This window comes from Mus caroli, unplaced genomic scaffold, assembly GCF_978045245.1.
Source record: "Mus caroli unplaced genomic scaffold, Mus_caroli_1 scaffold_11, whole genome shotgun sequence".
In the NCBI taxonomy this organism is placed as follows: Eukaryota; Metazoa; Chordata; class Mammalia; order Rodentia; family Muridae; genus Mus; species Mus caroli.
In genome coordinates this window covers 105,546,569-105,573,145 of record NW_028227266.1, presented here as the reverse complement: position 1 = coordinate 105,573,145, position 26,577 = coordinate 105,546,569, and the positions used below count along the sequence as shown (strand labels likewise).

General features: G+C 43.6%; 1 protein-coding gene and 1 pseudogene across 1 annotated transcript in view; one reads left to right on the top strand and one right to left on the bottom strand.

The window, feature by feature from the left end:
• The window catches only part of Rad54l2 (RAD54 like 2), a 109,779-nt gene that overhangs the window by 66,641 nt on the left and 16,561 nt on the right, over positions 1–26,577 (top strand). Inside the window, exons 3-15 of the mRNA XM_021171453.3 lie at positions 7,735–7,933; positions 10,295–10,434; positions 11,061–11,177; positions 11,631–11,857; positions 12,818–13,000; positions 13,446–13,579; positions 14,502–14,698; positions 16,979–17,321; positions 18,066–18,243; positions 19,604–19,855; positions 20,058–20,176; positions 22,032–22,150; positions 24,905–25,004. Coding sequence (XP_021027112.1) covers positions 7,735–7,933; positions 10,295–10,434; positions 11,061–11,177; positions 11,631–11,857; positions 12,818–13,000; positions 13,446–13,579; positions 14,502–14,698; positions 16,979–17,321; positions 18,066–18,243; positions 19,604–19,855; positions 20,058–20,176; positions 22,032–22,150; positions 24,905–25,004 — 2,308 coding nt within the window. The remainder of the gene's footprint in view (positions 1–7,734; positions 7,934–10,294; positions 10,435–11,060; positions 11,178–11,630; positions 11,858–12,817; positions 13,001–13,445; positions 13,580–14,501; positions 14,699–16,978; positions 17,322–18,065; positions 18,244–19,603; positions 19,856–20,057; positions 20,177–22,031; positions 22,151–24,904; positions 25,005–26,577) is intronic.
• Positions 1,917–3,446, bottom strand: LOC110301173 (protein kish-B pseudogene; annotated as a pseudogene).

Sequence of the window (26,577 nt, the reverse complement as noted above, 5' to 3'; positions counted from 1 at the left end):
TCTAGTCTGTCCAATACTGTATGCTTAACTCCCTGCACTTGCATATAGCCCAGCAACAGAGCACTGATCTAGTCTGTCCAATACTGTATGCTTAACTCCCTGCACTTGCATATAGCCCAGCAACAGAGCACTGATCTAGTCTGTCCAATACTGTATGCTTAACTCCCTGCACTTGCATATAGCCCAGCAACAGAGCACTGATCTAGTCTGTCCAATACTGTATGCTTAACTCCTGTACTGCAAAAGTTAGAGGTAAATTACTATTTAAATTAGGCAATTTTGAAAGATAGTAAACACAGTGACAGGATGAACTTGCTGTGATTATTATTATTTTGGGGGTTGTCACACCCCCTGTTGCCTTTAAATATCTATATTTGGGGTTCTACCCCAGTTCAGATCATTTAGTTCCCAAATAAAAGACACAGAGACTTTTAGGTTCATAATAAACCTTTTTTTTTTTTTTTTTTTTTTTCCCACAGGGAAAAAAGTTTATTTTCAAGGATTGTGCCAACAATGGTGAATAAAAAAGGTGCTGATTCCACTATAAAAAAGGAGCTGGGTTCATCTAACCCTGGTGCACAGGGTTGGTGCCCACGCCAGCCTGAATCTGAAGTAATATTGTTACCCTCATACCTCCACCCCTGAAGGACCTCCCCTACAACAATTTACCATTTTTTCTTTGCCAAAAAAATGAAACACATCAGCCTAAATAATAAGTACAGCAGGTTTCTATTTACCTGATTACATAAAGCCAAAAAATGAAATAGGCCATTTGTTTCTTCCTGTACTTTTTAAATACATTCTGATAAGAAAACATCTCAAAATATAATAATGCAAAAACATTTAGGCCAAGAGGATCCACGAAGGAAGCTGCAGAATGAAAGCTGTTTAAGAAGCGAAGCTGGCCGGGCGTGGTGGCGCACGCCTTTAATCCCAGCACTCGGGAGGCAGAGGCAGGCGGATTTCTGAGTTCGAGGCCAGCCTGGTCTACAAAGTGAGTGCCAGGACAGCCAGGGCTACACAGAGAAACCCTGTCTCGAAAAACCAAAAAAAAAAAAAAAAAAAAAAAAAAAAGAAGCGAAGCTGTTTTCTAGAGCACAGTCAAGAGAAGCCAGCCCTATTTGAAAACAAGTCATTAAATACTAAGTAGCTAGTGTTGTGCCTACTTCCCAAGGGACACCCAGTTGGTCAACAGGTTTCAAACCCCCACCCACAAGATCTCTCCAGACCCATTAAACTTTTCTCTCTCCTGAGGAACGATGCTTAGGAATGGCCAGAAAACAGCAATCATTGCAATTAGCCTGTGGACCAATTCCTAGCGAGTCTTACACATGCATCGTGTGCTTGGTGACTTTCTACACTGCTGCAGACCCTCACAGCAGTCAACTGCATCAGGACCTGCACTTCCCAGCAGCCTGTTCTGGTGCAGAGTACAGACAAAAGCGAATTTCACTTCTGGGAGTGAGCCCTGCACTTGTTCTGTCAAGCTTTTTTGACTTGTTCTTTCAAGCTTTATGACACACAATTCCACGGAGCATGTGTGGCTCGTGTGAACTATAATATTAGACCTACTTTTTGTTCCACTGTTGTAGACTTCACATTTACAAACTGAGTCTTTTGCAGGTGTAAGGAGGGAAGGAAGAAGTTGTCCCTTCAAAGGCAGAGTCATCTGACATCACCTGCTCAGGAGTCCCCCCACTCCACGGAAAAGCCCTCAACACTCAGTTGCAAAGCTTCATTTTTCTTTCCTCAGAAACATACTCATTTTATTAATGAATTCTACGAGCTGACCAAATGTTAGTATCAGTGATTTTTCTCATTTCAGTTTCTCATGGCCTTAACAGAGAGTGAAATACTGCAGTATGGACAACACTAAGAGTTGGCAGAGACACAACTAAAAATTGCTGGAGACCAGATTAGAGAACAAGCTTGTGTCTTTTATAACATGGCAAAACTCCCACCTACATACATTTTCATCACAGCAAATTCTGACACTAGATGAGCTTACTAGTATATGAACTGATATACTAGTTTACTTATCTCTTCTACCAGAACTTCAAATATTATTAATCAATGATTTTTTCAATAGTCCCCTCCCCCAGCATTCGTATTTAAAACCGAGTAACAGTATTTAGCACTAGGTAATTTAGGAAATAGCGAGAGTTGGTTCTTTTTCTCTATCAGTCGGTCGAGTGAAGTCCTCTCTGGGGACACTGGTAAGCGGAAGACTGCTGCCTTGCTTGCTTCTGTCACTGCTTCTTACTGATAACCCTGGCTTTCCTATGCACTCAGGTTCTCTTGAGAAATCCCGCAGGCTGCCAGCATGTGGCAATCTGTTCTCTCTGCAGTGAGAACCATCCTCTCTCAAGTTCCCAGATGCACAGAAAGAACACACTCCAACAGCCAAACAATTGTTTTGCCTTTCGTAACTCCCAGTTCTCATCCAGCCCCTCTCCCTCTCTTCAGTTCACCAGATCCAGATCCAAATTAGCCAATGAAGAAAATGAAGCCTAAAAAATTATCTCCTGGCACATGCCTCTAATTCAGAAGGCAGAGGCAGGCGGCTCTCTGTGAGTTTGAGGCTAGCCTGCTCTCCATAGAGAGTTCCAGGACAGCCAAGGCTATGCAGAATGACTCTCTTTACCTTCTGGGAAGTCTGAACAAAGCCTATATCATTCCCCAGTGAGCCTCAGTTTTCAAAGATTCTGATGAGGGACTAAAGAGCCAAATAGACGGCCAGCTGTAGGTTGTTTTTACCAGTGTTGGAGAATGAACCCAAGACCTTGCCAATGCTAACCAAATGCTCTACCACTGAGCTACCACCCAGCATAGGTGTTTAAGCAGGAGATAGATAATTGTATCAATGTGGGATGTGGTTTATCTGGACATCAGACTTGCTGCTGAGGGCTGATTAACGCAGAGATCTAAAGGTTGGCTTTCTGGAATCCCCTGAAGCAAAAATGTTCGTGACCATGAGTTTTCCCCACATGTGGCAGGCAGAGGCTTCAGTGTCATCTTGGAGACACAGATGATTTTAGCTCAACTCTCCTACACTGGGTCCAGGTTTCCGACAAGTTCTTCATCTTTATCCCTTGGTTGGCAGTTGATGAGCTGGAGGGTTTGGAATTCATTTGATAAACAGGACGTAAAAGGCCATTACGATGCAAGCGATTGCAACAGCAGCATGCAGCCGGGTTCCAATCACAGCAGCTTTGTAGAATACACCCCACACTCCCTTCTTCTCCGACAGCAGCCAGGTTTTGAGACGAGGTACTTTCTTGAAGTAGGCACAGGTGCAAAGAGCAAACCAAACACCAGGATCCCATCCAAGGAGTACACGTTCGTCATGGCGATAGTGCCCGGCTTGGGTGAGGGGTCCGGGTTCAGCTGTGGCGGCTGCAAAGGTGGGGGAACCCGGCTCCCACTTGACACTTCCCGATCCGGGACGTAGTGACGGGAACGAGCCGTAGTACGCAAGCGCCCATAATAAACCTTAAAGCACTGGAGCTGGGCAGACATCAGCCTTCTATGCTATTTTGTCTATTTGCCTGTGGTGATCCCCAAGATATCGCTTGCCATGTTCCACCTGGGCCATTCCTACTCCATCAGGCCGGTCCTTGTGACTGTGCCCTCATTATCCACCAACATGGCAACCTCCTCTTCCTTCCTCCTCTGTCTTTTAGTCCTTGCCTGAGAACCCAAGCCCAGGAACCTTCTCTGTGCCTCCCTCTCTTCTGCCCATCCTAGGCAGAAGCAACCAGATCTTGGAGGCCATATTTAGCATTTGAATACATAGCAACATCAGACCAACTCCCTACATGAATTCTGTCTGCTTCCAGCTCTATTCCAGCAAGCCAGTCTGTCATTTGTTCTCAAGTCTTCCATCCTTAACATTATAAACCGCTTTCCCCCTTGATTAGAGCCGTGCCTCTGACTGGAATTCGCCAGGTGGACCAGACTGGCCTCACACTTGGTCCAGTACAAGCCTCCTGCTTCTGCCTTCCGCTGCTGGGAGCACAGGCATGGGCCACTGTGCCTAGCTTTCAAATTATAAAAGGAGCTCCTGGGTCTGGGAAGATGCCTTAGTAGTTGTGAACTTCTTTTGAAGAGGACCTGGGTTTTGTTCCTAGCAGACTCACAACTGCCTGCAGCTCCCACTCTAGGAGAACTGACACTTTCCCTCTGCAGGCACCACAGGCATGTAACATACCCTTCATTCAGGTTTGTACATATACACACAGTTAAACTTTTTAAATGTAGTTGTTTATATTATGAAATACTGAGATGATCCTCAATTATCTTTAAAATTATTTTTATTGTTAATTTATTTACATTTCCACAAGGATCACATATGGTTGGTATCCTTTTACATCTTTTTAATTTATTGATTTTTGCCTCCCTTATATATTTTTTCTTGCAGTTTATTTCTACAGGAAAAGGATTTACTGGCTCTATAGTTTTATATATTCTAGATTTCACTGATTATACTCATGTGGTCTTGGTTAACATAATTTCTTTGTCCTTTTCAATTTTGTAAATTTCAAATGTGTTGAGATTAGGGTATAAAATTTTTGGTACATATAGCCCATGGATTGTAGTGTATGCATAATTTTTACATTTGTTTCTTGTTATCTGTATCTGGGATGTTTTCATTCTCTCTGTCATCTTGCCTCAGTCTTACAAGTACTGGGATTACCAGTGTGTGCTACCACTCCTGGCCCAGCATTTATCATTATATAATGCATTTACCACTATTATGCATTTTTATCACAGGACATTAGTAGGGGATGCTGAGGTTTAGAGGCCACTGGTCTCTCAGTATAGAGGGAAAGGGGTGGTCCCTAGAAGTATCTGTATCTGTGCACTCACTAAATGAAATGTGCAGGGTGGTGTGTCCTGTCTCTCTCCCTCACCACCCATGCAAGGTTTATCAGTTAAATTTTTGGTGATGGTGGTATTTATAACTCATGTCCAAGAAGCTTATGCAAGTGGTCTTTGTTTATATAACTTGTGATTGCTACTCATAGGTGACTTGAGTGAAAGAGAAAGTTCAAGGCATTCAGGTCAGAGAGAAAGTTCAGGGGTATTTGTGCCCAGGTCTGAACCTATGATCTTAGCCAGGGTAGTAATAGCCATTGACTTTTAAGCTATGCAAATACTAATTACATTTGTTATATGTTATTTACCTTCTTGTTTGATTATAGGTGGGCCTACCACAACTGGCCAGTTTCTGAGCATTTAAAAGATTTTATTGCTACACTCACCCCCCCCTCCCAACCTTTGCTAGACCCTAGGTAATAGGCCTTATAGTTTGGAATGGATATTTAATAGTAAATCTGCCTGTAACTCTGAAAGACTGACAGTTGTGATTTTTCTCTCCCAAGATCAGCCTATTCTATGTGGAAGCATGACAGGCAGAAAAAGGAAACAACAGGTTCTCTCTGTCCAGCAGATCAATCTCAGCCCCCTTGGCTTGACCTTGCAGAGCTGCCCCCTGTTCTGACTCTGTCCTGTCTGCCTACTCTTTAACCTTGATTCCAACTGGTCCTCCAAGTAGTTACTCAATACATTTGCTTGTGAAATAGAAACAAAACATAAAAAGATTTGGAGAGCATCAAAGGTCATTATCCCGTCATGGGGTATAGTTCAGTGAGAAGACAACTCAGCTATTGTACAACCAGGCCAGAGAACCAGCAAAGAACACTAGGTTGTCCAGTCTCAGCTCAGCTACAAGTGTAGTAAAGCCATTCTGCAGTTTTCATCTGATCTACCCCCAGCAAGCCACCTCAGTAGGTGCTCACTCAACAGTGGATAGCCCCCTCCTTGGGGATCTGCTATCTACGCAGCTGTTTACTTGGGACATGGTGGGATTGGGAGTCAGGATTGATGTGTAAAACTTTGGGGCTTTTCAATGCCTGCCCTTGCTCTAAAATAATGACACAAAGACCTGGTGTTTATTAATAGCTCCTTGCACTATAGCTGGGCAGGGTTCTCATCTGTTCTAACCTGACTATGCTACTTCCCAGTCACATGGTGTTACCTGCCATCTTGGTTTTGCCCTGACTGTTCCTGCTCCATTGGTGTCCTCCTGGACTAACCCTCTCGTGGCTACCTGCTCATGGCAAATTCTTCTCTTGCTGGTCTCTACCAGAGACCCTCTCACTGAGATCAGAATTCCCTCTTTATTCTCTCTTGCCCCGATATTGGCTGATCAACTCTTTATTAAGCAATCAGAGGTGATGAAAAACATTTTTCAAACAACATCAAGACAGGAGATACTTGACAATGCCAACATCCGGACTGCAACCAGATCTCTGGACTCAGTCCTCAGCATCTAAATAAATAGACGGTGCACAAAAACAACCCCTCACCCACATTGATGGCTCTCTCTTTTAGGAGATAAGAATTTAGCGCAGAGAGTTGGACAGTTGTGAAAATGTGCATCTGTATTTGAGAGGAAAGGGTGCTAAAAGAAAAGGGGTTTGGGGTTTTTTTTAATCTATTGGTTTATTTCCTTTTTTCTGAGATACTGCCTAACTATGTAGTTCTAGCTGTCCTGGAAATCACTATGCAGACCAGGTCAGTCTTGAACTCACAGAGGTCCACCTGCCTGTGCTTCCTGAGTGCTGGGATTAAAGGTGTGTACCACTACACCTGACTGAAAGATAGTTCTTTTAATGGCAGACAGTTGCCTGGCTTTTCTTCAGAGCTGTTTGCAAGAGAAACAACCTTGGGAGAGTAGCTAAAAGACTTGGTGTTCTACTTTGACTCCACTCCTCCTTCAAGATAATTCTTTTTATTGTTAAGATTTAAGACGGTGAACTGGTACAGGCTTTAAAAAGCAAAAAAACAACAACAACAAAAAAACAGGTTTTACTTCAGTACAGTGTCATGGGTCCAAGGACATAGTTCCAAGCATGCAGGGACACAGATAATCTTGTTTGATAAATCCAGCCTCCTAAACTGTTCAGCGTAGAATGACAAGGTAGATTGACACGGCTCTCCTGTGTAATATTTCCCATTCTGTTTCATTACTTTCAGCAGGAGGTTCAAAATCAGTCTGAATAAATCCCCTACATAAGAGTCTTCTGAAGAAAATAACTTACTTTGGGGCTGGAGCCCTTGCTGTTCTTACAGAGAACCTGGATTTGGTTCTTAGCACCACGTGGTGACTTGCCACTTCTTTACTATTCAGTACATATTGCTGTCTGTGCCTCAGTGTACATGAGCCATCTTTTGTAGAACAGAATATTCTTTGAAGGGAGCCTTAAAACTATCTGTTGATACATCTGGGCAGAGCTTGCCGTTTGTAAATCTACACTAAATGGCTGACAACTTGAACCATTACTGTGCCAAGCACTGAAAGGAGTAGTGTGAGTTGTCTCCAGCTCCCAGATGCTGGGACTGCAGGCATGCACCGCACAGTCAGCACTCTGCGAGCAGTCTGAGGCTAGAGGTCTCCTAACTCCTATCATACCACTAAATGAATGTTGTCATTTGTTATGCGCCCTTCTCTGGTCAGGAGTAGGTCTAGGTTAGGTCCACACACTCTCTAGTCTTCAATAGCTCTGAAGTGCGAGCATCGTTGTCTTTATTTTAGGTACATCTACTGACATTCAGAGAGATATCACCTTGGGTGCAGAGTTGTAATTTGAACCTTGGGATATCTGGCATCAAAATCCACCTCTTCCCCTGTCCCCAGTAAGCTACCTCTTTCTCCCCCTTTTTTTCCAGACACATCCCTGGAAGGCATGTGTGGCACTGAGCATGCCCAGCTGGGGGAAGATGGGCAGCGGCCGCCGCGGTGCACTTCAACTACCTCATCTCAGTCTGAGCCTTCAGAGCAGCTTAGGCACCAAGGCAAGATCCTAGCGTCCGAGGACCCCAAAAAGAAGCGAGCTCAGAAGCCCTCTCACATGAGAAGAAACATACGGTGAGCTGTGTTCTGGGTAAGGAGAATTGGAGAGAGTATTACTAGTATTTATAACAGAAAAATTAATCTGGGCAAGAATGTCCTTTCCAATGGAGAAAAAGTGGCCATCTCTGAACCATCATTAAAAGTGCAGATGGCACATGCGGTGACACATGCCTGCAATCAGGCACTTGGGATGCTGAGGCAAGAGAGTCATGAGTTCCAGACCAGCTAGATTACATAAGGAGACCCTGTCTCAAAACAGCAACAACTACAAAACAAAACAAAACCAAAAAACCCAAACCAAAAACAGTAGTGAAGGGGCAGTTCAGACCCACTGTTAAAGCACAGATTGAATGTAGGGAAGGGTGTGTGTGTGTGTGTGTGTCGGGGCCAGCAGCACTTGACCATAGGGAGGCCTTGGTGGCAGCTTAATGACGATAGGGTCCTCTGACTTAGACTTTTCCTCTTTTATGTTTCAAGACATGAAATTTAAAACAGATCAATAAACTATCAGCAACAGCAGAAAACTTACCATAAAACTGAGTCATCTTCTCCTTGGAATTCGATTTCAGATAGTTGGATACTGACCCAAGCGTGGGGCTTCTTCCGTGACCTAAAAGATAACTAAATATAACTTTCTTAACTTTCCAGATTCTCACCAACCCTTCTTTCTGCCAAATAACAACTTGATCTATAAGGGGAAGTAAATAACGTCATTTTCCTGTTTCTTATACTTTGTTATTCTTCATTTGTTTGTTTGAGATAGGGTCTAACCCAATAGCTGAGGCTGCCTGGGGCTCACTATGTAGCCCTGACATTGAACATGTGGTAATCTTCATACTGCAGTCTGTCGAGTGCTGGTATTAAAGTGTGGGCTATCAAGTTTGGCATTGCCCCACAGCTTTCAAAACATGGAATGGAAACTTGAAAGTATTACTCTAAGTTTAGAAAATAATGAGACAGAATCCCTATTACCCTACTTGTCTGCCTAGCAACTTCAACTTTGTGTGTGTACATGTCTCTCTGTGTGTGTGTGTGTGTGTGTGTGTGTGTGTGTGTGTGTGGGCGCACACACATGTGAATACCCATGTTTTGTGTATTTATGGCATACTACATGCACTAAAATGTGTGGAGGCCACAGTAAGTCATCAAAGTGTTTTCCTCTACTGCATTCCACCTTATTGCTGTGAGATGGGATTTTTCCACTGAATAGGGCGCTCATTTTGGCCAGAAGCTCTTAGGATCAACCTGTCACTGCCCCCAATAGTAGAGTTAGGAACATGTTCAGCCGCTCCTGGCTTTTTTTTTTTTTTTTTTAATGATTTTTTTTTAAGATTTTATTTATTTATTATATGTAACTACACTGTAGCTATCTTCAGAAACTCCAGAAGAGGGAGTCAGATCTCATTACAGATGGTTGTGAGCCACCATGTGGTTGCTGGGATTTGAACTCTGGACCTTCGGAAGAGCAGTCGGGTGCTCTTACCCACTGAGCCATCTCACCAGCCCCCGCTCCTGGCTTTTTACATGGGTGCTGAGAATTTGAACTTAGGTCCTTATGTGTGCAGAATAAGTTCTCCTAGCTACTGAGCTGTTTCTTCCTCCATCTAATAGCAACACACACACACACACACACACACACACACACACACACACACACACACACACTCACACACTCTAGTGTAAACCACACTATTTTATTTAACGCTTGGTCTTTCTGTTTTTATTTGTATGTATGTGCAAGGGTGTATGTGGGGGTGTGAGGTTAGAGGAGGATGTTCAGTATCTTCCTCTCGTTTTCTACACTATAGAAAACAAGTCTTTACCTGAACCTGAAGCTCAATGTTTTTCAAACAGCACAGGAGAAAAACCAGGCAGTTGCTGACCAGCAAACCCAAGCAGCCTTGTCTTTGTCCTGTCCTGTCCCACCTTGTGTCCACATCACATGGTCAAGCCCAGCTTTTTAGGTGGGCGTTGGGAATTTTCACTCAGGTCTCTTGTGTGCACAGCAGCTGCTCTCACCAACCAAGACAGCCCCGTTTTGTATATGCAGAGTCAGATTGGTAGGGCTGCCCTCGAGGACAACAAAGGAGTGAAGTACGGTACTTCAGAACCATTGAGCTTTATCCAAGTCTTTTTGGTTTGTTTGTTTTTGTTTATTTTTATATCTTGTTTGTTTGGATTGGCTTGGTTTTTGAGACAGGGTCTCACTCTGTAGCTCTGACTGTCCTGGAACTCACTATGTAGTGCTATGGTGTGGAACTCAGATCTGCCTGTCTCTGCCTCCTGAGTGCTGAGATTAGAGGCTTGCACAACTACACCCAACTACATTGCACAAATCTTAAGTTAACTGAAGGGACATCTCTTTCTAATGTTTAGAAAGCTACTCCGGGAGGATCAGTTGGAGCCCGTAACCAAAGCAGCACAGCAGGAAGAATTGGAAAGAAGAAAGCGCCTGGAGCAGCAGAGGAAAGAATATGCAGCCCCCATTCCTACTGTCCCTTTGGAGTTCCTACCTGGTAAGCAGCCTTTTGTTAGGAATGACCACTAGTTCCAGGAGAAAAGGCCCTTAGCTCGCAGAGTGGTCAGACAGGTCTGGGTTGTAGTCTAGCAGGAACCCTGAAGGCTCTTTGCTTGTTGACAGCCTTTCATAGTCAGAAGCTCTGTCATTTAGAAAGTGGAAATAGATGAAAACTTACTCAGGTTAACTTTATTGAGGCTTGTTGTTTCCCCTGTAGTTTTAGATCTTAGCATGCCAGGGGAATGTGGAAGGGAGACTGGGACGTTTTCTTAGCTTCCCTCTGCTTCTCTTCTCAGTGATCATTCCCCCACTAGAGCAGCAGAGGAAGAGGGTGGGAAGCACTTGGAAATGTGTTTGAGCTGAATGTGGGGAGTTTTACTTACTCTTTTAATTTAACATTAGTTGGAGTGTGTGTGTGTGTGTGTGTGTGTGTGTGTGTGTGTGTGGTGTAGAGGCACATTTGTAGATCATGTGTAGAGGTCAGAGGACAACTTGGAGAAATTGGCTGTCTTCATGTGGGTCCTGATGATTACACTCAGGTCTCCAGGCTTGGCAGCGAGCACTTTACCCGCTGAACCACCTCACTGGCCCTAAATGTCTTCATGTCCATCTTTCTTTTCCCAGAGGAAATTGTCTTACGAGCTAGTGATGGTCCCCAACTCCCTCCTCGGGTCTTAGCCCAGGAAGTCATTTGTTTGGACAGTAGCAGTGGCAGTGAGGATGAAAAAAGTAGTCGAGACGGTAAGGTCAGGCCAGAGGGGCCTCCATCCACTTCCTCCTGGTCCGTGGTCATCTTTACATTTATTCCCTCCCTCCCTCCCTCCCTCCCTCCCTCCCTCCCTCTCCCTCCCCTTCCCTTTTTAATTGCTAGTGGTGGAGGTGTTGAGGTCTTCCCTGTAGTCTAGCCTGGAGCTCACAGTACCCTCTTTGCTTCTCAGCCGTGCAAGTGTGGGACTTATCGAACCACCACACCTGACTTGGAAATACTTTTGAAAACTCCAGTCCTTGTTCATTTGGTTTGGAGTCCACCTCTAGCACGTATCCCTGTGTTAACTTAGCTTATCTTGTCTCTGAAAGAAAGACACTTTAAAAACATTTCTTTTGTGAGTGGTGACAAGTTTTAGCTAACTCCCTGTCTCTCCCTCTGACAAACCACAGCACTCTGCTCCTTTGATATTTTTTCCCCTGACTCAGAGGTAATTGAGCTGAGTTCTGGAGAGGAGGATACGCTGCACATCGTGGACAGCAGTGAGTCTGTCAGCGAGGAGGACGAGGAAGAGGAGAAGGGTGGCACCCATGTGAACGACGCCTTAAACCAGCATGATGCTCTCGGGCGGGTCCTTGTCAACCTGAATCACCCTCCAGAGGAGGAGAATGTCTTCCTGGCCCCCCAGTTGGCACGGGCTGTGAAACCTCATCAGGTACAGCCATCTCCAGCCTACTCTCCTTGCATTTTCCTTGCTGCAAACATTGCCTGCTTCTGGTTATTAGTATTCTAGCCTGTAAAGTACTTGTTGGATCCCAAGAGCAGCTGTTGGAAAATCCTGATCCAGTTGATGTTTTAAGAGTCCTTTGAATATGAATACAGTGGGGAGAGGGAAGAGATAAGCCTCAGGCTAGCCCTGTCCAGTAGAAATCACTGGACTGGGAGGAGGCCTGACTGTTAAGAGCACACACTGTTCTTGCAGAGGACTCAGGTTTGGGTCCCAGCACTGGCATAGTGGCTCTGTAACTCCAGTTTCAAGGCATCCAAGAGGTCCTGTATGCACATGGTGCACATACATACATGTCCTCCCTCAGGCACACACACACACGCACACACACACACACACATATGCTGAAATAAATACTAAAAATGCCATTTACCACATCTTGGTTCTGATGAATCAATAAGGAAAATCTTGAGAGACATAGATTCAAAAGACATATGAAAGTCAGACTTTAGGGAATTTCTGAAAATTGAGAACATAATAGTTTGTATTGATCCAGTTCTGGAACTAGTACCAGTGAGTGAACGCCCACAGTCAGAGATTGACTCAGTTTCAGAACTTCCCACAGCAAGAACTATTGGGTTACCTAGAGGAGGCACCCCTCAAGCGCAGAGCAGCCAGGCTGACTGAAAGACCTTGTCAGGAGTCTGCTCCTGAAGACCCTTTAGCTCCTATAGGACTTTATCTGAGGCCAGTACTATTTTGTGTGTCACCAGCCAGAGTGACAAAATTCTGTAGACCAGTCAGGGTATAGGGAAACCTCCATCTTCACTCATACCAACATCTGACATAAATACATGCTTATTTACTGACTATTCTCAAGTGAGTAAAACTATGTAGCCCTGATCTCTGGTAGTGTTTCTAACATTTGTGTGTTTTGTTTCTTGTCAGATTGGTGGGATCCGGTTCCTATATGATAACCTAGTGGAGTCCTTAGAAAGGTTTAAGACCAGTAGTGGCTTTGGCTGTATCCTGGCCCATAGCATGGGTCTGGGGAAAACTCTGCAAGTAATCTCCTTCATTGATGTCCTTTTCCGCCATACGCCAGCCAAAACAGTCCTTGCCATTGTGCCGGTAAGAGCGCTTAACTCACCCTTTGAACATCTCTGGGGACCTAAAAACTTGTTGAGAGAGAGAGAGAGAGAGAGAGAGAGAGAGAGAGAGAGAGAGAGAGAGAGAGAGAGAGAGAGAAGGAGGGGAGGGGAGGAGAGAGAGAGAGAGAGAGAGAGAGAGAGAGAGAGAGAGGAGAGAGAATATGAATGAATGTGTGTGAGAGTGAGTGAGAGTGAGTCTGTGTCTATGTTTGTGTGTGTGTTGGGAGTGAGGGGCAGTTTGTTAAATGTTAAAAGTGATGATGACCTGAATTCAAGCCTGGCAACCTGCAGAGTGGCAGGAGAGCAGAGGACTGGCTCCCACAGGTTGTCCTCTGACCTCCACATGCACATAAACAAAATAAACAAAATATTTATAAAAAGAGAGAGAAAGAAAGAAAAAGCCAACTTTTTTGGGCTTGTCATAGGTGAACACTCTTCAGAATTGGTTGGCAGAGTTCAACATGTGGCTCCCGGCTCCTGAAGCCCTCCCAGCCGACAGCAAGCCTGAAGAAGTCCAGCCTCGGTTCTTTAAAGTTCATATCTTGAATGATGAACACAAGTAGGTGGCCTACCTGTCCTCTCTGTCATAGTCACTTTAGACTTCTCTGGGACTATTGAAGTATGTCTCTCTGTCGTCCCAGATTTGATTTCTTGATGTTTCTATCTCTGTTCTTGCTCACCCCTCACCCCCAGCACACACAGTTGTTCAGAACAGTCAGATTTATATAACCTGAGAAGAGTGAAGTTTCTTAGTTCTGCTCTAGGATGCTTTTCTGTCATAATACGTCTACAACCTAGACATATTTCTGGTGCATACACTGCTTTTAATATTGTCTAATCTGGCCTACATCTGTATCACTAAGGGAAAAGCCTCCCTATATCAACATGACACAGTGAACCCATCAAAGACAGGAGACTCTGAGTGACCCAGCAGGTGGCTGGGTGGCTGTTCCCTGCCCTGCTCTGTCAGGCTTTAGTGCTCAGGTGTGAGCAGAGGCACTGCCGAGGGCCTTTGCTTCTCCATTGCCTTAGCCCTGGTACTTTTCTGTTCTCCTTGGTTTATCATGGAATCCTGGTCAGATGCAAGATGGAGTTGCCTTTCTTGCCATGGCTTGTGTTCACCATGGGGAAACCTGGAATGGTGTCTTGTAGGTATATATGCAAGGGTTTAGCATTTCCTTTTGCCTCTTCCATAGAATTACTGATTCTCGTTGGTTAGCCTTCATCAATGATTCAGTCCAGTATAAAGTAGTATTTCTGGGATACTAGGAAAGTTCTTGGTTAGCTAATCTACCTTGAGCTTGCTGCCAAATGAAATCTTTGCCAATAAAACATTCCAGATATAAATCAATGCAGCTTTGATTAAAAAAATTCTTATTGATTAGCAGCTGAAACAACTATTTTCTTTCTGTTTTCCTTTTTTAAAAAAGAAAAACCAACTTTATAGAACAGTTTATAACTCACAGTTTTCCCTTCTGCAGGACGGTGGCATCCCGTGCTAAAGTGACGGCTGATTGGGTTTCAGAGGGTGGAGTGCTGCTGATGGGGTATGAGATGTACAGACTACTCACGCTGAAGAAGTCCTTAGCCACAAGTAGGCCGAAGAAAACCAAGAAACGCTCTCATCCCGTCATCATTGATCTGGATGAAGAAGACCGGCAGCAGGAGTTCCGGAGAGGTGGGTGACTCATCCCGGGGGTGTCAGGGTGGGTGGCTTATCCTGGGGATGATCCTGGAGATGGCAGGGCAGAAGAGGCCACCAGTACCAGTTAGGTTTGAAATGAATTGGTAACTTAAACCTGCTATCTGGGTGGAACAACCTTCAGTGCCTTTCAGAAAGGACTGCATATTCTGGAAGCCACTCCTAGACTCAAAGGACACTCCCTGGCTTGGTGTCCTTGGAAATTAACTGCTGCCATTAGCAGTTCATAGAGATACTGTGAGAAAGTATTAAGAAAACATAAGTTGTTTTCTTATAAGGGCTGGGCATGGTGGTGAACATATTTAAATCTCAGCACTTGGGAGGCAGAGGCAGGCAGATCTCTGAGTTTGAGGCCATCTCTTTATTTTACATAGTAAGTTCCAGGCCATCCAGGGCTACACAGTGAGACCCAGTCTCAAAACAAAACAAACAAACAAAAAATCCTCTAAAGCTAATAGTAAGACAGAGAGTAGTGATGTTTGTGAATTTATAAAAAGGAGTAATCTCAGTTGGCTGTTCACAGCTTTATTCTATCTTTAAACAAACAAACCAAAACAATATTTAGGCTTCTAGAGATGGCTCAGCAGTTAAGAGCACTTGTTGCTCCTCTAGAGGACCCAGTTTTTCCCAGAACCTACATGATGGTCTATAACTGAAGTTTCAGGAGATTCAATGCTTTCTTCTGACCCCTACAGGCACCAAGTATACACATGGTATATGAACATACATACATACACACAAACACACATAAATAAAATGAATAATTAGTAAAATCAAAACACACACACATGTTGATGATTCTTTGAGAATTTCATACAATGTATTTTAGTTATCATCACCCTCCTCCAACTCCCCCACCCCCACCCCCACACACCTGCCCTCTCTACTCTTCCCTCCCTACCCCTGTCCCTGCAACTCAAATTCAGTTTATGTTATTCTTGGGAGTGCATGTGGTGGACCCTCCAGAGGTGATATCATTAAAGAAAACTGACTGGCCCTCTCCCAGCAGTTCCCAAGTACCAGTAGTACCTAAGCTAATGTTGGGAATCCTGTGTTGGGAATCCTGCCCACCTTTCCTCCTCTATGCCAAGATTTCCCCCGGCTTGAGCTTGCCTGGGTTTTTTGCACACTACCACATTAACTGTGAGTCCCTATGCTTGCTAGTCTCTTGTGTCCAGAAAACAGATTTCTTAAAGTTATTTACCATCTCTGCCTCTTAACAATTTTTCTACCCCCTCTTTCACAAAGATCCCTGTGTGCATGTCTGTGTGTGTGTGTGGTGTGTGTGTGTGTGTGTGTGTGTGAGAGAGAGAGAGAGAGAGAGAGAGAGAGAGAGAGAGAGAGAGAGAGAGGATTGATTTATGGCTGAACACACTACAGTTTTTTATTTTGCATGCTGACCCATTGTGGGTCTCTGTGTTAATTGTCCTAAAGTTCTCTGATGAGGAATGAGAGATGTACTGACCTATGGGTGCCCATTCTATTTTTTAAAGAGCCTTTGTTGAAAGTTTTTAAGGATTTAGAAACCCAATTCCCAGCAACCACATAGTGGCTCACAACCATCTGTAATGAGATCTGATGCCTTCTTCTGGTGTGTCTGAAGACAGCTACAATGTACTCACATATATTAAATAAATAAATCTTAAAAAAAAAAAAGGATTTAGAAACCATTCATTTTATAAGTCTTCATTCTGTGGTATGTCTACCCTGGGTTTGTATCTGTGGCAGGGTGACCATGTCATTTACAGTGACTGGGGAGTGACAGTGAGACCTTGTCCTTAACCAGCCCCTGTCAGCCAGCCTTCAGAAGGACCCAAAGTGCTGGATGACAAGAAAGAGCCCACTGTGGCGTCTAAGTTATTCCTATGGGTTTTATCCAGACATATTTTTAATCCTACACTCAAAATCCATGCAGGATCCCCCACCCCCAGTCCCTGTCCCCCAATTGATTTAAACCCCAGGATTGCAAGTAATTTTTATGTTAGCTTGAAAAAGAAAAATTTAAAGGGAATAAGTAAAGTAAGTTAAGGAGTGGGGATAAGAAGATACTAATGCAAGAGTCAGTGGCTAGGTTAGCCTCACACAGAACTTGTAGGAGCTTATCTGGCTGCTTCCCTTTTGTCAATGGGGGCTGACTCTTGCTTCCCTGCTTCCTTCATTTCTTCTGTCTCTTCCAGGGCTCTCCCCTACTTCTCATATTATTGACTAAGAGCAGGCCCTCTCACCCTCTGACTCCGGATCCTCTTCCCTCCTTAGAGTTTGAGAAGGCCTTATGCCGCCCTGGTCCTGATGTGGTGATCTGTGACGAGGGACACCGCATCAAAAATTGCCAAGCCAGCACCTCACAGGCTCTGAAGAACATACGTTCTCGTCGGCGGGTAGTGCTGACTGGCTACCCTCTACAGAACAACCTCATTGAGTACTGGTGCATGGTGGACTTTGTGCGCCCAGATTTCCTTGGTACTCGTCAGGAGTTTAGCAACATGTTTGAACGCCCTATCCTAAACGGACAGTGTATTGACAGCACACCTCAGGATGTCCGCCTCATGCGCTACCGGAGCCATGTTTTGCACAGCCTCCTGGAGGGCTTTGTGCAGAGGTGAGGTCTTGTTTTCTGAATCCTTCTATGGGTAGTGGGCATGCCAAAGCTCTGATGAAGGGAAAATACTACCACTAGAGGACCCTTCCTAGTGAAGCAGCAATAAAACTGAGTGACTAGCAGACAGTCGATGTACTGTTTATTGTCTCGGGAAGTTTATCCCATAAGCTCTTCACTCAGAAGTTGTTTTTGTTGAATGTGATGGACTATGTCTCCTAGCACTCAAGAGGCTGAGGCAGTGAGGCTGAGGCCAGTGAACTCAAGCTAGTGTCATCTAAAGTTGTTGAAAATACCTGTTTTAACTTGTTTTTAGAAAAGGAATGAGCCAGCATTCTGCTGAATCTGATAAAAGAATAAATATAATTCTAGAATATTGCTTTACCAGTTGTAGCATCTCAGTTGATGTGGTGAAGGCTGATCTAAAGCAGCTCTTTTTTTTCCTCCTGGTAAGATGACAAATGTGGAAAAAAAAAAAAAAACTCAGACATGCATCCCTGAATTTGGGCAAGAACCTAGAGTTAGTTCCTTTGGCCTTCCCTTTGGAGTTACCCCGTTAGCTGTGACTCGGGACAGTGTCACTCTCTCTGTACCATCCTGCTCCACACAAGGATGCATTGCATGTCAAGATATTTCCAGAAAATGGTGTGGCAAGAGTGTAGGCCTTGTTTATATCCTCAACTGATCCTGGCCACAGTTCCTAGGTGTGCTTTCTATAGGCCACTTCTGATCTCTTTGCCTCTGTAGGAGAGGCCACACTGTGTTGAAGATTCACCTCCCTGCCAAAGAAGAGAATGTGATCCTGGTGCGGCTTTCTCAGATCCAGCGAGATTTGTACACACAATTCATGGACCGTTTCCGGGATTGTGGTACCAGTGGCTGGTTAGGGCTGAATCCTCTGAAGGCTTTCTGTGTATGCTGCAAGGTGAGTGGGGCCCTCAGGGAATGGATGGAAAGTAAGGGTGTACATAAGTCCTAGGGCAGGATCCTTGTGGGAATTCTGGGTGAAGGAAGACTAGAGTTTAATGGGCTGCCCTCATTCACAACACTGCTGATTGTATACCACAAAACTTCTTGGGGTACTGCTCATATAATATGCTCAGTGCTACCTTTTTGTGCTGAACCCCAGAAACTACCCTTTCTTAATGATTTTTTTTTTTGGTCTTGGAAAAGAAGGGTGATAGAGGACCATTGTGGGATGGAGAGTTTTTTTACTGCTGTATGACTGAGGCTGGACCTATTGGTATATGCCTGTAATTAGCATTCAGGAGGCTGAAATAGGGTGTAGTGATCTAGGACAGCTTGAGCTCCATAGGGAGACACTGCCTCCAAAAAGTAGAAAACAAAAAGATTATACAAAGTACCTTTGGTTTGGTCTGTGTTTAGTAGGTTGAGGTCTTTCTCATTCCTGCTATCGATCCTATTTTTTTGACTTAGTGTCCCTGGATATATTCTTGGAACATCTATTAGATATTGTTCCCAATCCATTGTAAGTTGGCTGAAGATATATCTCTGAGATCAGATGGGATTTCTTCAGTCATTCATTCATTTATTCATTCATCCACCTATCTATTCATTTAGAATCTTATTATATAGTCTAGGCTGTCTCGGAACTCAAATCCTCCTGCCTTAGCCTCCTGAATGTGGGGATTACTGGTATGTGCCACCACACCTGGCAATAGATGGGATTTCAAAATATCTCTTTTGTCTTTCAAAACATTGTTCTACCACATTGTCTTGACTGGCCTTAAACTCTTGGCAATCCTCTTGCCTCAACCTTCTAAGTACCATGACACATGGCTTTCAGAATTCTGCTTTTGTAGCCACTGCCCTGACCAGAGCCAAGAAACAAAAGCACAAGTGCTCTTTGGATAGTGTTCTGGGTTATTTATTCTTCCTTCTTTCTCCTCTGTCAGGGATCTCAACTTTTCCGAGGAGTTGTTCCTGAAATTACACCCAATTGGTTATGTATCAATCAGAAATCTTTCTTTCATAGGGAGGGATTCATTTTGTTTTGTTTAGTAGCTGAATGTAGCCACACAATGAAAACAAAGCATTCTTTCCCTGTTTGAGTTAAGAGTGAAATGCTAGTGACACAGCCCTTTTGTGAACGCAGTGGCACTTCCTGTTCATGTGTCATTGTCATCTAGGCTAGCAGTGAAATACAAGCTCTTTGACTAGGAAAGGTATATGTGTAGCAAGCGTTTGTTTGAGCATGTCTCCGTCTTCCTTGGGACCCCCTTGGAATGTTCTCTGCTCTATACCTTTCCTTTGTTTAACTTTAGATCTGGAACCATCCTGATGTGCTGTATGAAGCCCTTCAGAAGGAAAACCTAGCCAATGAGCAAGACCTAGATGTGGAAGAACTTGGCTCAGCGGGGACCAGTGCCCGCTGCCCACCACACGGCACAAAAGTCAAGGGAGAAGATAGTGCCTTGCCTTCCTCAATGGGAGAAGCAACCAACAGCAAGTTCCTACAGGGAGTTGGCTTTAACCCTTTCCAGGAACGGGGCAATAACATTGTTACATATGAGTGGGTGAGTCAGTCAGAGCCTTCAGTAGCCATAGCTGCTTCTGAGGAGGGATGGTGATGAGCAGCCTGGGGAGAGGATAGTTCACACACTCACTACACTAAGCAGCCTATGCAAAGAAAGCTAAAGGTAGCTACCAGGCCACCGCCTTTATTTCTACCCATTCAGCCTTGGATCTGTCCCAATCTTCCTTGCTTCTCTTTTGCAGGCCAAGGAGCTTCTGACTAATTATCAGACTGGCGTCCTGGAGAACTCTCCCAAGATGGTACTGCTTTTCCACCTGATTGAAGAAAGTGTGAAGCTCGGGGACAAGATTCTTGTATTTAGGTGAGAAGATGCTTAATATCTGTAGGACGGTAGAGTACAGTAGCTACAGAGCGAGACCATCGAGTGTCATCGTGCCCTTTGCCTTTTCCAGTGCACTGTAACCAAGCACTTGTAGTTAGGGTTTCCTTACACTCCAGCACCTAGCCCAGGTTCTTTCTCTTACCCACAAAGATTTAAAACTACATATTGATGTTGGAGATCATATTCTAAATATTCTAGTTAGTCCTTCAGACTGTGGCCCAGACCAAACCTGGCTAGTTTTTTTTCTTCTTCTTTAGCATTTATCTATGTATTTACTTTGTTTATTTATGTTTAATTTTTTATTTTATCTTACTTTAAATTTGTGGTGCTAGGAATTAAAACTGGAACCTCATTCAAAGTAGGCAAGTACGCTAGGCTTGGCAGAAAATGCCTTTATGTGCTAGGTGTCTTGTCAGCCCTCTTTAGGTTTTTGAGACAGGGTTTGAATGCCTGACTCTTGAGTCTCATTAAGTTGTCTAGAGCCACACTGGCCTTGAATTTGTATTCCTCTTGCTTCAGCCTTCCACAAAGGTTAGATTACCAAGCCCAGCTAGGTACACTTATTTTTTAAAAACACTTTTAGTCTTGTAAAAAGAAATACAAAGAATAAAGAGTATTTGTAGTCAGCTGGCTGTGGTGGCCTTTAATCCCAACACTTGGGAGACATAGGAAGGTGGATCTCTGTCAATTATAGGACAGCTTGGTCTACATAGTGAGTTCTAGCACAACCAGGACTATTCAGAGAAACCCTGTCTCAAAAAAACAAACAAACAATCTAAAACCAAACATAAAACAGATAAACAAGAGGACCTATATGTGGGCCATAAAACCTAAAGTGTTTTCTGTTTTGCCCTTTATAGAGTGTGTTTGCTGATCTCCCACTCTGCCCTTTTTAAAATAAGGTTTTACATATAAGGCCATGTTAGTGATGTGATATTTTTGCCAGGGTCAATCTGGCTGGGGCTTTGCGTCTCATCAAGATCTAACATGTATGCAAGGAAATAGGCATAAAGTAGATCGCTTTTGGCCACAGTATACCCCAAGGACCCTGGTTTGGGGGCATCAGGTGAGGGCTTCCACATGTGACAGTCAGTAGTGATTCAAGCTTCCTCCTGATTTTCATAATCAATCAATATCTCTCTCTTCTCTTCTCTTCTCTTCTCTTCTCTTCTCTTCTCTTCTCTTCTCTTCTCTTCTCTCTCTCTCTCTCTCTCTCCTCCCCTCCCCCGTCCCCCTCCCCCTCTTCCTCCCCCTCCCTCTCTCCCTCTCTCCACCTCATACACTGTTGCTGTCTTCAGACACACCAGAAGAGGGGAGCATCAGATACCATTACAGGTGGTTGTGAGCCACAGTGTGGTTGCTGGGAATTGAACTCAGGACCTCTGAAAGAGCAGTCAGTGCTCTTAACCACTGAGCCCTTCATAATGCTTTTCAATAATCTAGCTCTCTAAATGTTTTGAAAACAGTCAAGTGGATCTGCCTCCACAGGAGACTACTTGAGATACTTGAGGTTGTCTGTGGCTCACAGTTAGATTCATTGGTATCACCGTGTAGATTACACTGCTGAACACTGAGTTAAACCCCAGAATTTTCAATTGAGAGATTAAAGAAATGGTTTGTTTGTTTGTTTGTTTGTTTGGCTGTTTTCTGTTTGGTTTTGTTTTTATGGGTCCATGCTCATAAATCTATGGGTTAGGGAGAATATTTTGGCTGTGGTTAGTGGAGTTCCATCTCATAGGGAGTAGGTTGTGGGACCTCCACTTAGAAGGTTGCACAGGAGTAAGAACAAGGTTCCTTAGGGCTTGGGACCATCTGAATCACTTTTTCATTTCAGCCAGAGCCTTTCTACCTTGGCTCTCATCGAGGAGTTCCTAGGGAAACGAGACATGCCTTGTCTGCCTGGTGCCGAGGGGCAAGGAACACAGAAGTGGGTTCGAAATGTCAGCTACTTCCGTGAGTTTATTGCTGCTTTATTTCTGGAGTCTTGGCAAGATCTATTTAAGGACTTCCTTTCTTTCTCTCTTCTCTAACTCCATTCTTCTTTAAGTGTATAGAAATATGTGATTAGCCAAGAAATTGGGAGATACTGAGAAGCAGTTTTTAAAAAAGAACCACTGCTAGGGCTACAGAGATAGCTCAAGTACTGGGATCCAAGCATGTGTGACCATATGTGGCTCAAAGCTGGAGGAGCCACTGTGTAGCAGTGGCTGGAGGGGCCTTCTGGGAGAGATGAGAAGAATTTGAAAGTTTAGGATCACTGTGGCCTAATGACCATCGGGGTCAGAGTGAGTATAAACCTAGGTCATACTTTCTCTATGGGGGAGCTAAATACCCCCAAGGATGAAAGTTTGTGAGTGTGATGGGCGGGGGGTGGGGGGATCCTTTTTTCAGATGTGTAATTTATAGGTATACATAACCATGTATATATTATATCTATAATATTTAAATCCATGGAAGACATGATGTTGATTGAGAAAAGGTATCTAAACAGATTCCTTAAGTAAGTGGTAATAAAGAATAAAATTTCAGAAACACCATGATAACATTTGGGCCAGACTTGGCTATATATGTCTGACAGGTCTGTTGTATTTCAGTAATATTTGTTGTTGGTTTTTCACCCCCCCCAACTTGATGTCAGTAAGCATCTTCAATTTTGAGAACTAAAAATGCTCTAGTCATTGCAAGATTGTCCCCTGGAGGCATGAAGGTGGAGTAATTATTCTTTGAGAGTCACTGGCCTACAAAAATGGTGCACAGAAATGAAGACTCAAAGCTTGTGTTTTCTCTAGGAGTGACCAATGGGACAGCAGTGAGCTGTGTGTCACTACTGCAAACTCAGTGGGGAAGTAGGCTGGGGTCCTCAGTGAGAACTAACCTGGGCTTTGGTTTTCCCCTAACAGTACTAATCGTGTCTTCCACTTTTCAAGTTTTGTCTTTTTGTTCTTTTTTTTCCCCTGAGACAGGGTTTCTCTGTGTAGCCCTGGCTGTCCTGGAACTCACTCTGTAGACCAGGCTGGCCTCGAACTCAGAAATTCGCCTGCCTCTGCCTTCCAAGTGCTGGGATTAAAGGGGTGCGCCACCACACCTGGCCTGTCTTTTTGTTCTTTTTTTTTTTTTTTTTTTTAAGATTTATTTATTATATGTAAGTACACTGTAGCTGTCTTCAGACACTCCAGAAGAGGGCGCCAGGTCTCGTTGCGGATGGTTGTGAGCCACCATGTGGTTGCTGGGATTTGAACTCTGGACCTTTGGAGGAGCAGTCGGGTGCTCTTACCCACTGAGCCATCTCACCAGCCCTGTCTTTTTGTTCTTAATGGATGACACTGCTTCAAGTCTTTTTGTTTGTTTTGTTTTGAGACAGGCTTTCACTATGTAGCTATGGGTGGCCTGGAGCTCACAGTGTAGAGTAGGTTAGCCTTGAACTCTTGTTAGGGATCATTCTGCCTCTGTCTCCACAGTGCTGGGATTAGAGCTGTGCATCACCACACCTGACCCTTCTGGACTTTTGTTTGTTTGTTTGGTTGGTTGGTTGTTTGGTTGTTTGGTTGGTTGAGTTTTTGTTGTTGTTGTTGTTGTTTTATGTTGCCTTATAGCAAGTTCTCGTCATCAAGAGCTTTTAAAAACAGTGAGTGTCTTGCTGGGCCTGGTGGCACATACCTATAGAGCATTTAGAGGCCAAGGTGAGATGGTTGTGAGGTGGAAGCTAGCCTGGACTATATAGTAACACTGTTTAAAAAGAAAACAAACAAACAAAAAACTTTCTTAAGGAAGAAGACTGGTAGAATGTTGTCACATTAAAATGAAAAATCCTTAGTGTTTCTGCACGCACTAGGAGTCCCATAAAGCTGAGTGGCAGCCCGAGTCAGCGTTTTCTGAGTTTCGTAGGTGAGTCAAATGCACTCTTAGGTCTGAACATTAGCCTGAATTCACTAGAGGGGAAAACATTGAAGATGTGGTTCCTCTCTATAGACCTGGCTGGCCTTGAACTCAGGCAGGCTGTATCTGCCTCCCGTGTGCTGGAGTTGAAGATGTGCCCCACCATTGCCAGGCTGTATTTTATAGTATTCCATGTGAGAATCACTCTCAACTATAGATAGATACTGTTGAATTGGACATCAGGGTACACACTTCTCAATGCTTGAGGAGCAAACATGTAGTTTCACAGTGCCGATGTCTAGGAAATGGACCATAGACCCATGGTATTTGTTGGAAAGATGGCTCAGTGGTGCTAAGAGCTCATGCTGCTCTTGGAGAGGATCAGAAATTCAGGTCCTACTATTCATGTTAAGCAAGTCACAGACAGACCCTATAGCTCCAGCTCTGAGAGAATCTGATATCTAGGGCCTCTGCAGGCACCAATGCTCACATGCATATACCCACACACAGACACACAAACATATATGCAATTAAAAATTTTAAAAATAGCCGGGCGTGGTGGCGCACGCCTTTAATCCCAGCACTCGGGAGGCAGAGGCAGGCGAATTTCTGAGTTCGAGGCCAGCCTGGTCTACAAAGTGAGTGCCAGGACAGCCAGGGCTACACAGAGAAACCCTGTCTCGAAAAACCTAAAAAAAAAAAAAAAAAAAAAAAAAAAAATTTTAAAAATTAAAAAAAATTGAAACCTGAACATTTGCCCAGTGACTTTGCTGAGTTTCTTTGCCCTCATCTATTCACTTTTTTTTTCTTTCTTTCTTTCTTTCTTCCCAGGGCTAGATGGTAGCACCCCTGCCTTTGAGAGGGAGCGGCTCATTAATCAGTTCAATGATCCCAGCAACCTCACCACCTGGCTGTTCCTTCTCTCTACAAGGTGAGTTCATGCAATTTGCCATCTGGGCAGGTACCACAAAGGCTTATCTAAATCTAAGATGAGATCTGCTCCGCTTTGTAATTTGTTTTTTGAGGTCAGAAAGGAAACCCCAGGAGAAGTTGTTATGAAGGTAGTCAACACATTGTTATAAAGTTCTTTGAGGCCTTCATTAATAATTGTCATAATTAGATATTCTCTCAGGAGTTCTCTATGGCATGGAGTGCTTTATCACATTAGATAATGTGATTGATATAAATAAGAATGCTTTAAAAAGAAAGTGCCCAGTTTTAGCAATCAGGAGACAGGAGGATTTTGAGTTTAAGGCCCACCTGAGTTCTGTCAGTGAATCCTGCCTCAAAACAAAGTAAAACAAAATAACAAACCAAAACAAAAAATAAATTTAAAGTGTAGTATAACTATAAAAGGTTGATGTTTTCTGTCTCGTGACAAGTACCTTGAAGGATCTGTAGCTTTCTACCAAGACATTGTTCAACAGTGTAGGGGTTGTTTTTTCTTTGTTTGTTTCAAATAGGTTCTGATGTAGCTCCTCCTGATTTTCCTGACCCTTCCAACCATATATTGGGACTGTAGGCTTGTGCTATCACTCCTAGTATATATGAGTCTTTCATCCCTCTTAGATGTTAAAGTAAAAATACCATCTGGTAGAGTTGGTATAGACATTTTTTTATTATAGACATTTTATGAAAGAGTTTATTATAGACACTTTTTAAAAGATGTATTTATTTTATGGATATGATTACACTGTAGCTGTCTTCAGACACACCAGAAGAGGGCATCAGATCTCATTACAGATGGTTGTGAGCCACCATGTGGTTGCTGGGATTTGAACTTAGGACCTCTGGAAGAGCAGTCAGTGCTCTTAACCACTGATCCATTTCTCCAGCTCCCCCACCCCCCTTTTAAAACCATAATCTATCTTTCCTTCCTTCCTTCTTTCTTTTTTTTTTTTTTTGTGTTTTTTTTTTTGTTTTTTGTTTTTTGTTTTTTTTTAAAGATTCATTTATTTATTATATGTAAGTACACTGTAGCTGTCTTCAGACACTCCAGAATAGGGCGCCAGATCTCGTTACGGATGGTTGTGAGCCACCATGTGGTTGCTGGGATTTGAACTCTGGACCTTCGGAAGAGCGGTCGGGTGCTCTTACCCACTGAGCCATCTCACCAGCCCTTCTTTTCTTTTCTTTTCTTTTCTTTTCTTTTCTTTTCTTTTCTTTTCTTTTCTTTTTTTTTTTAAAAAGATTTATTTATTTATTTATTTATTTATTTATTTATTATATGTAAGTACACTGTAGCTGTCCTCAGACACACCAGAAGAGGGCATCAGATCTCATTACGGGTGGTTGTGAGCCACCATGTGGTTGCTGGGAATTGAACTCAGGACCTCTGGAAGAACAGCCAGTGCTCTTAACTGCTGAGCCATCTCTCCAGCCCAGTATTACAGACATTTCTACTCATTAAGGCACAGCACTCTGGAACTTCTTTACCTTTTGTAGGGCCTTACCCTTTACAGGGATGAAGAATTATAGATACTGTTGAATTGGACATCAGGGTA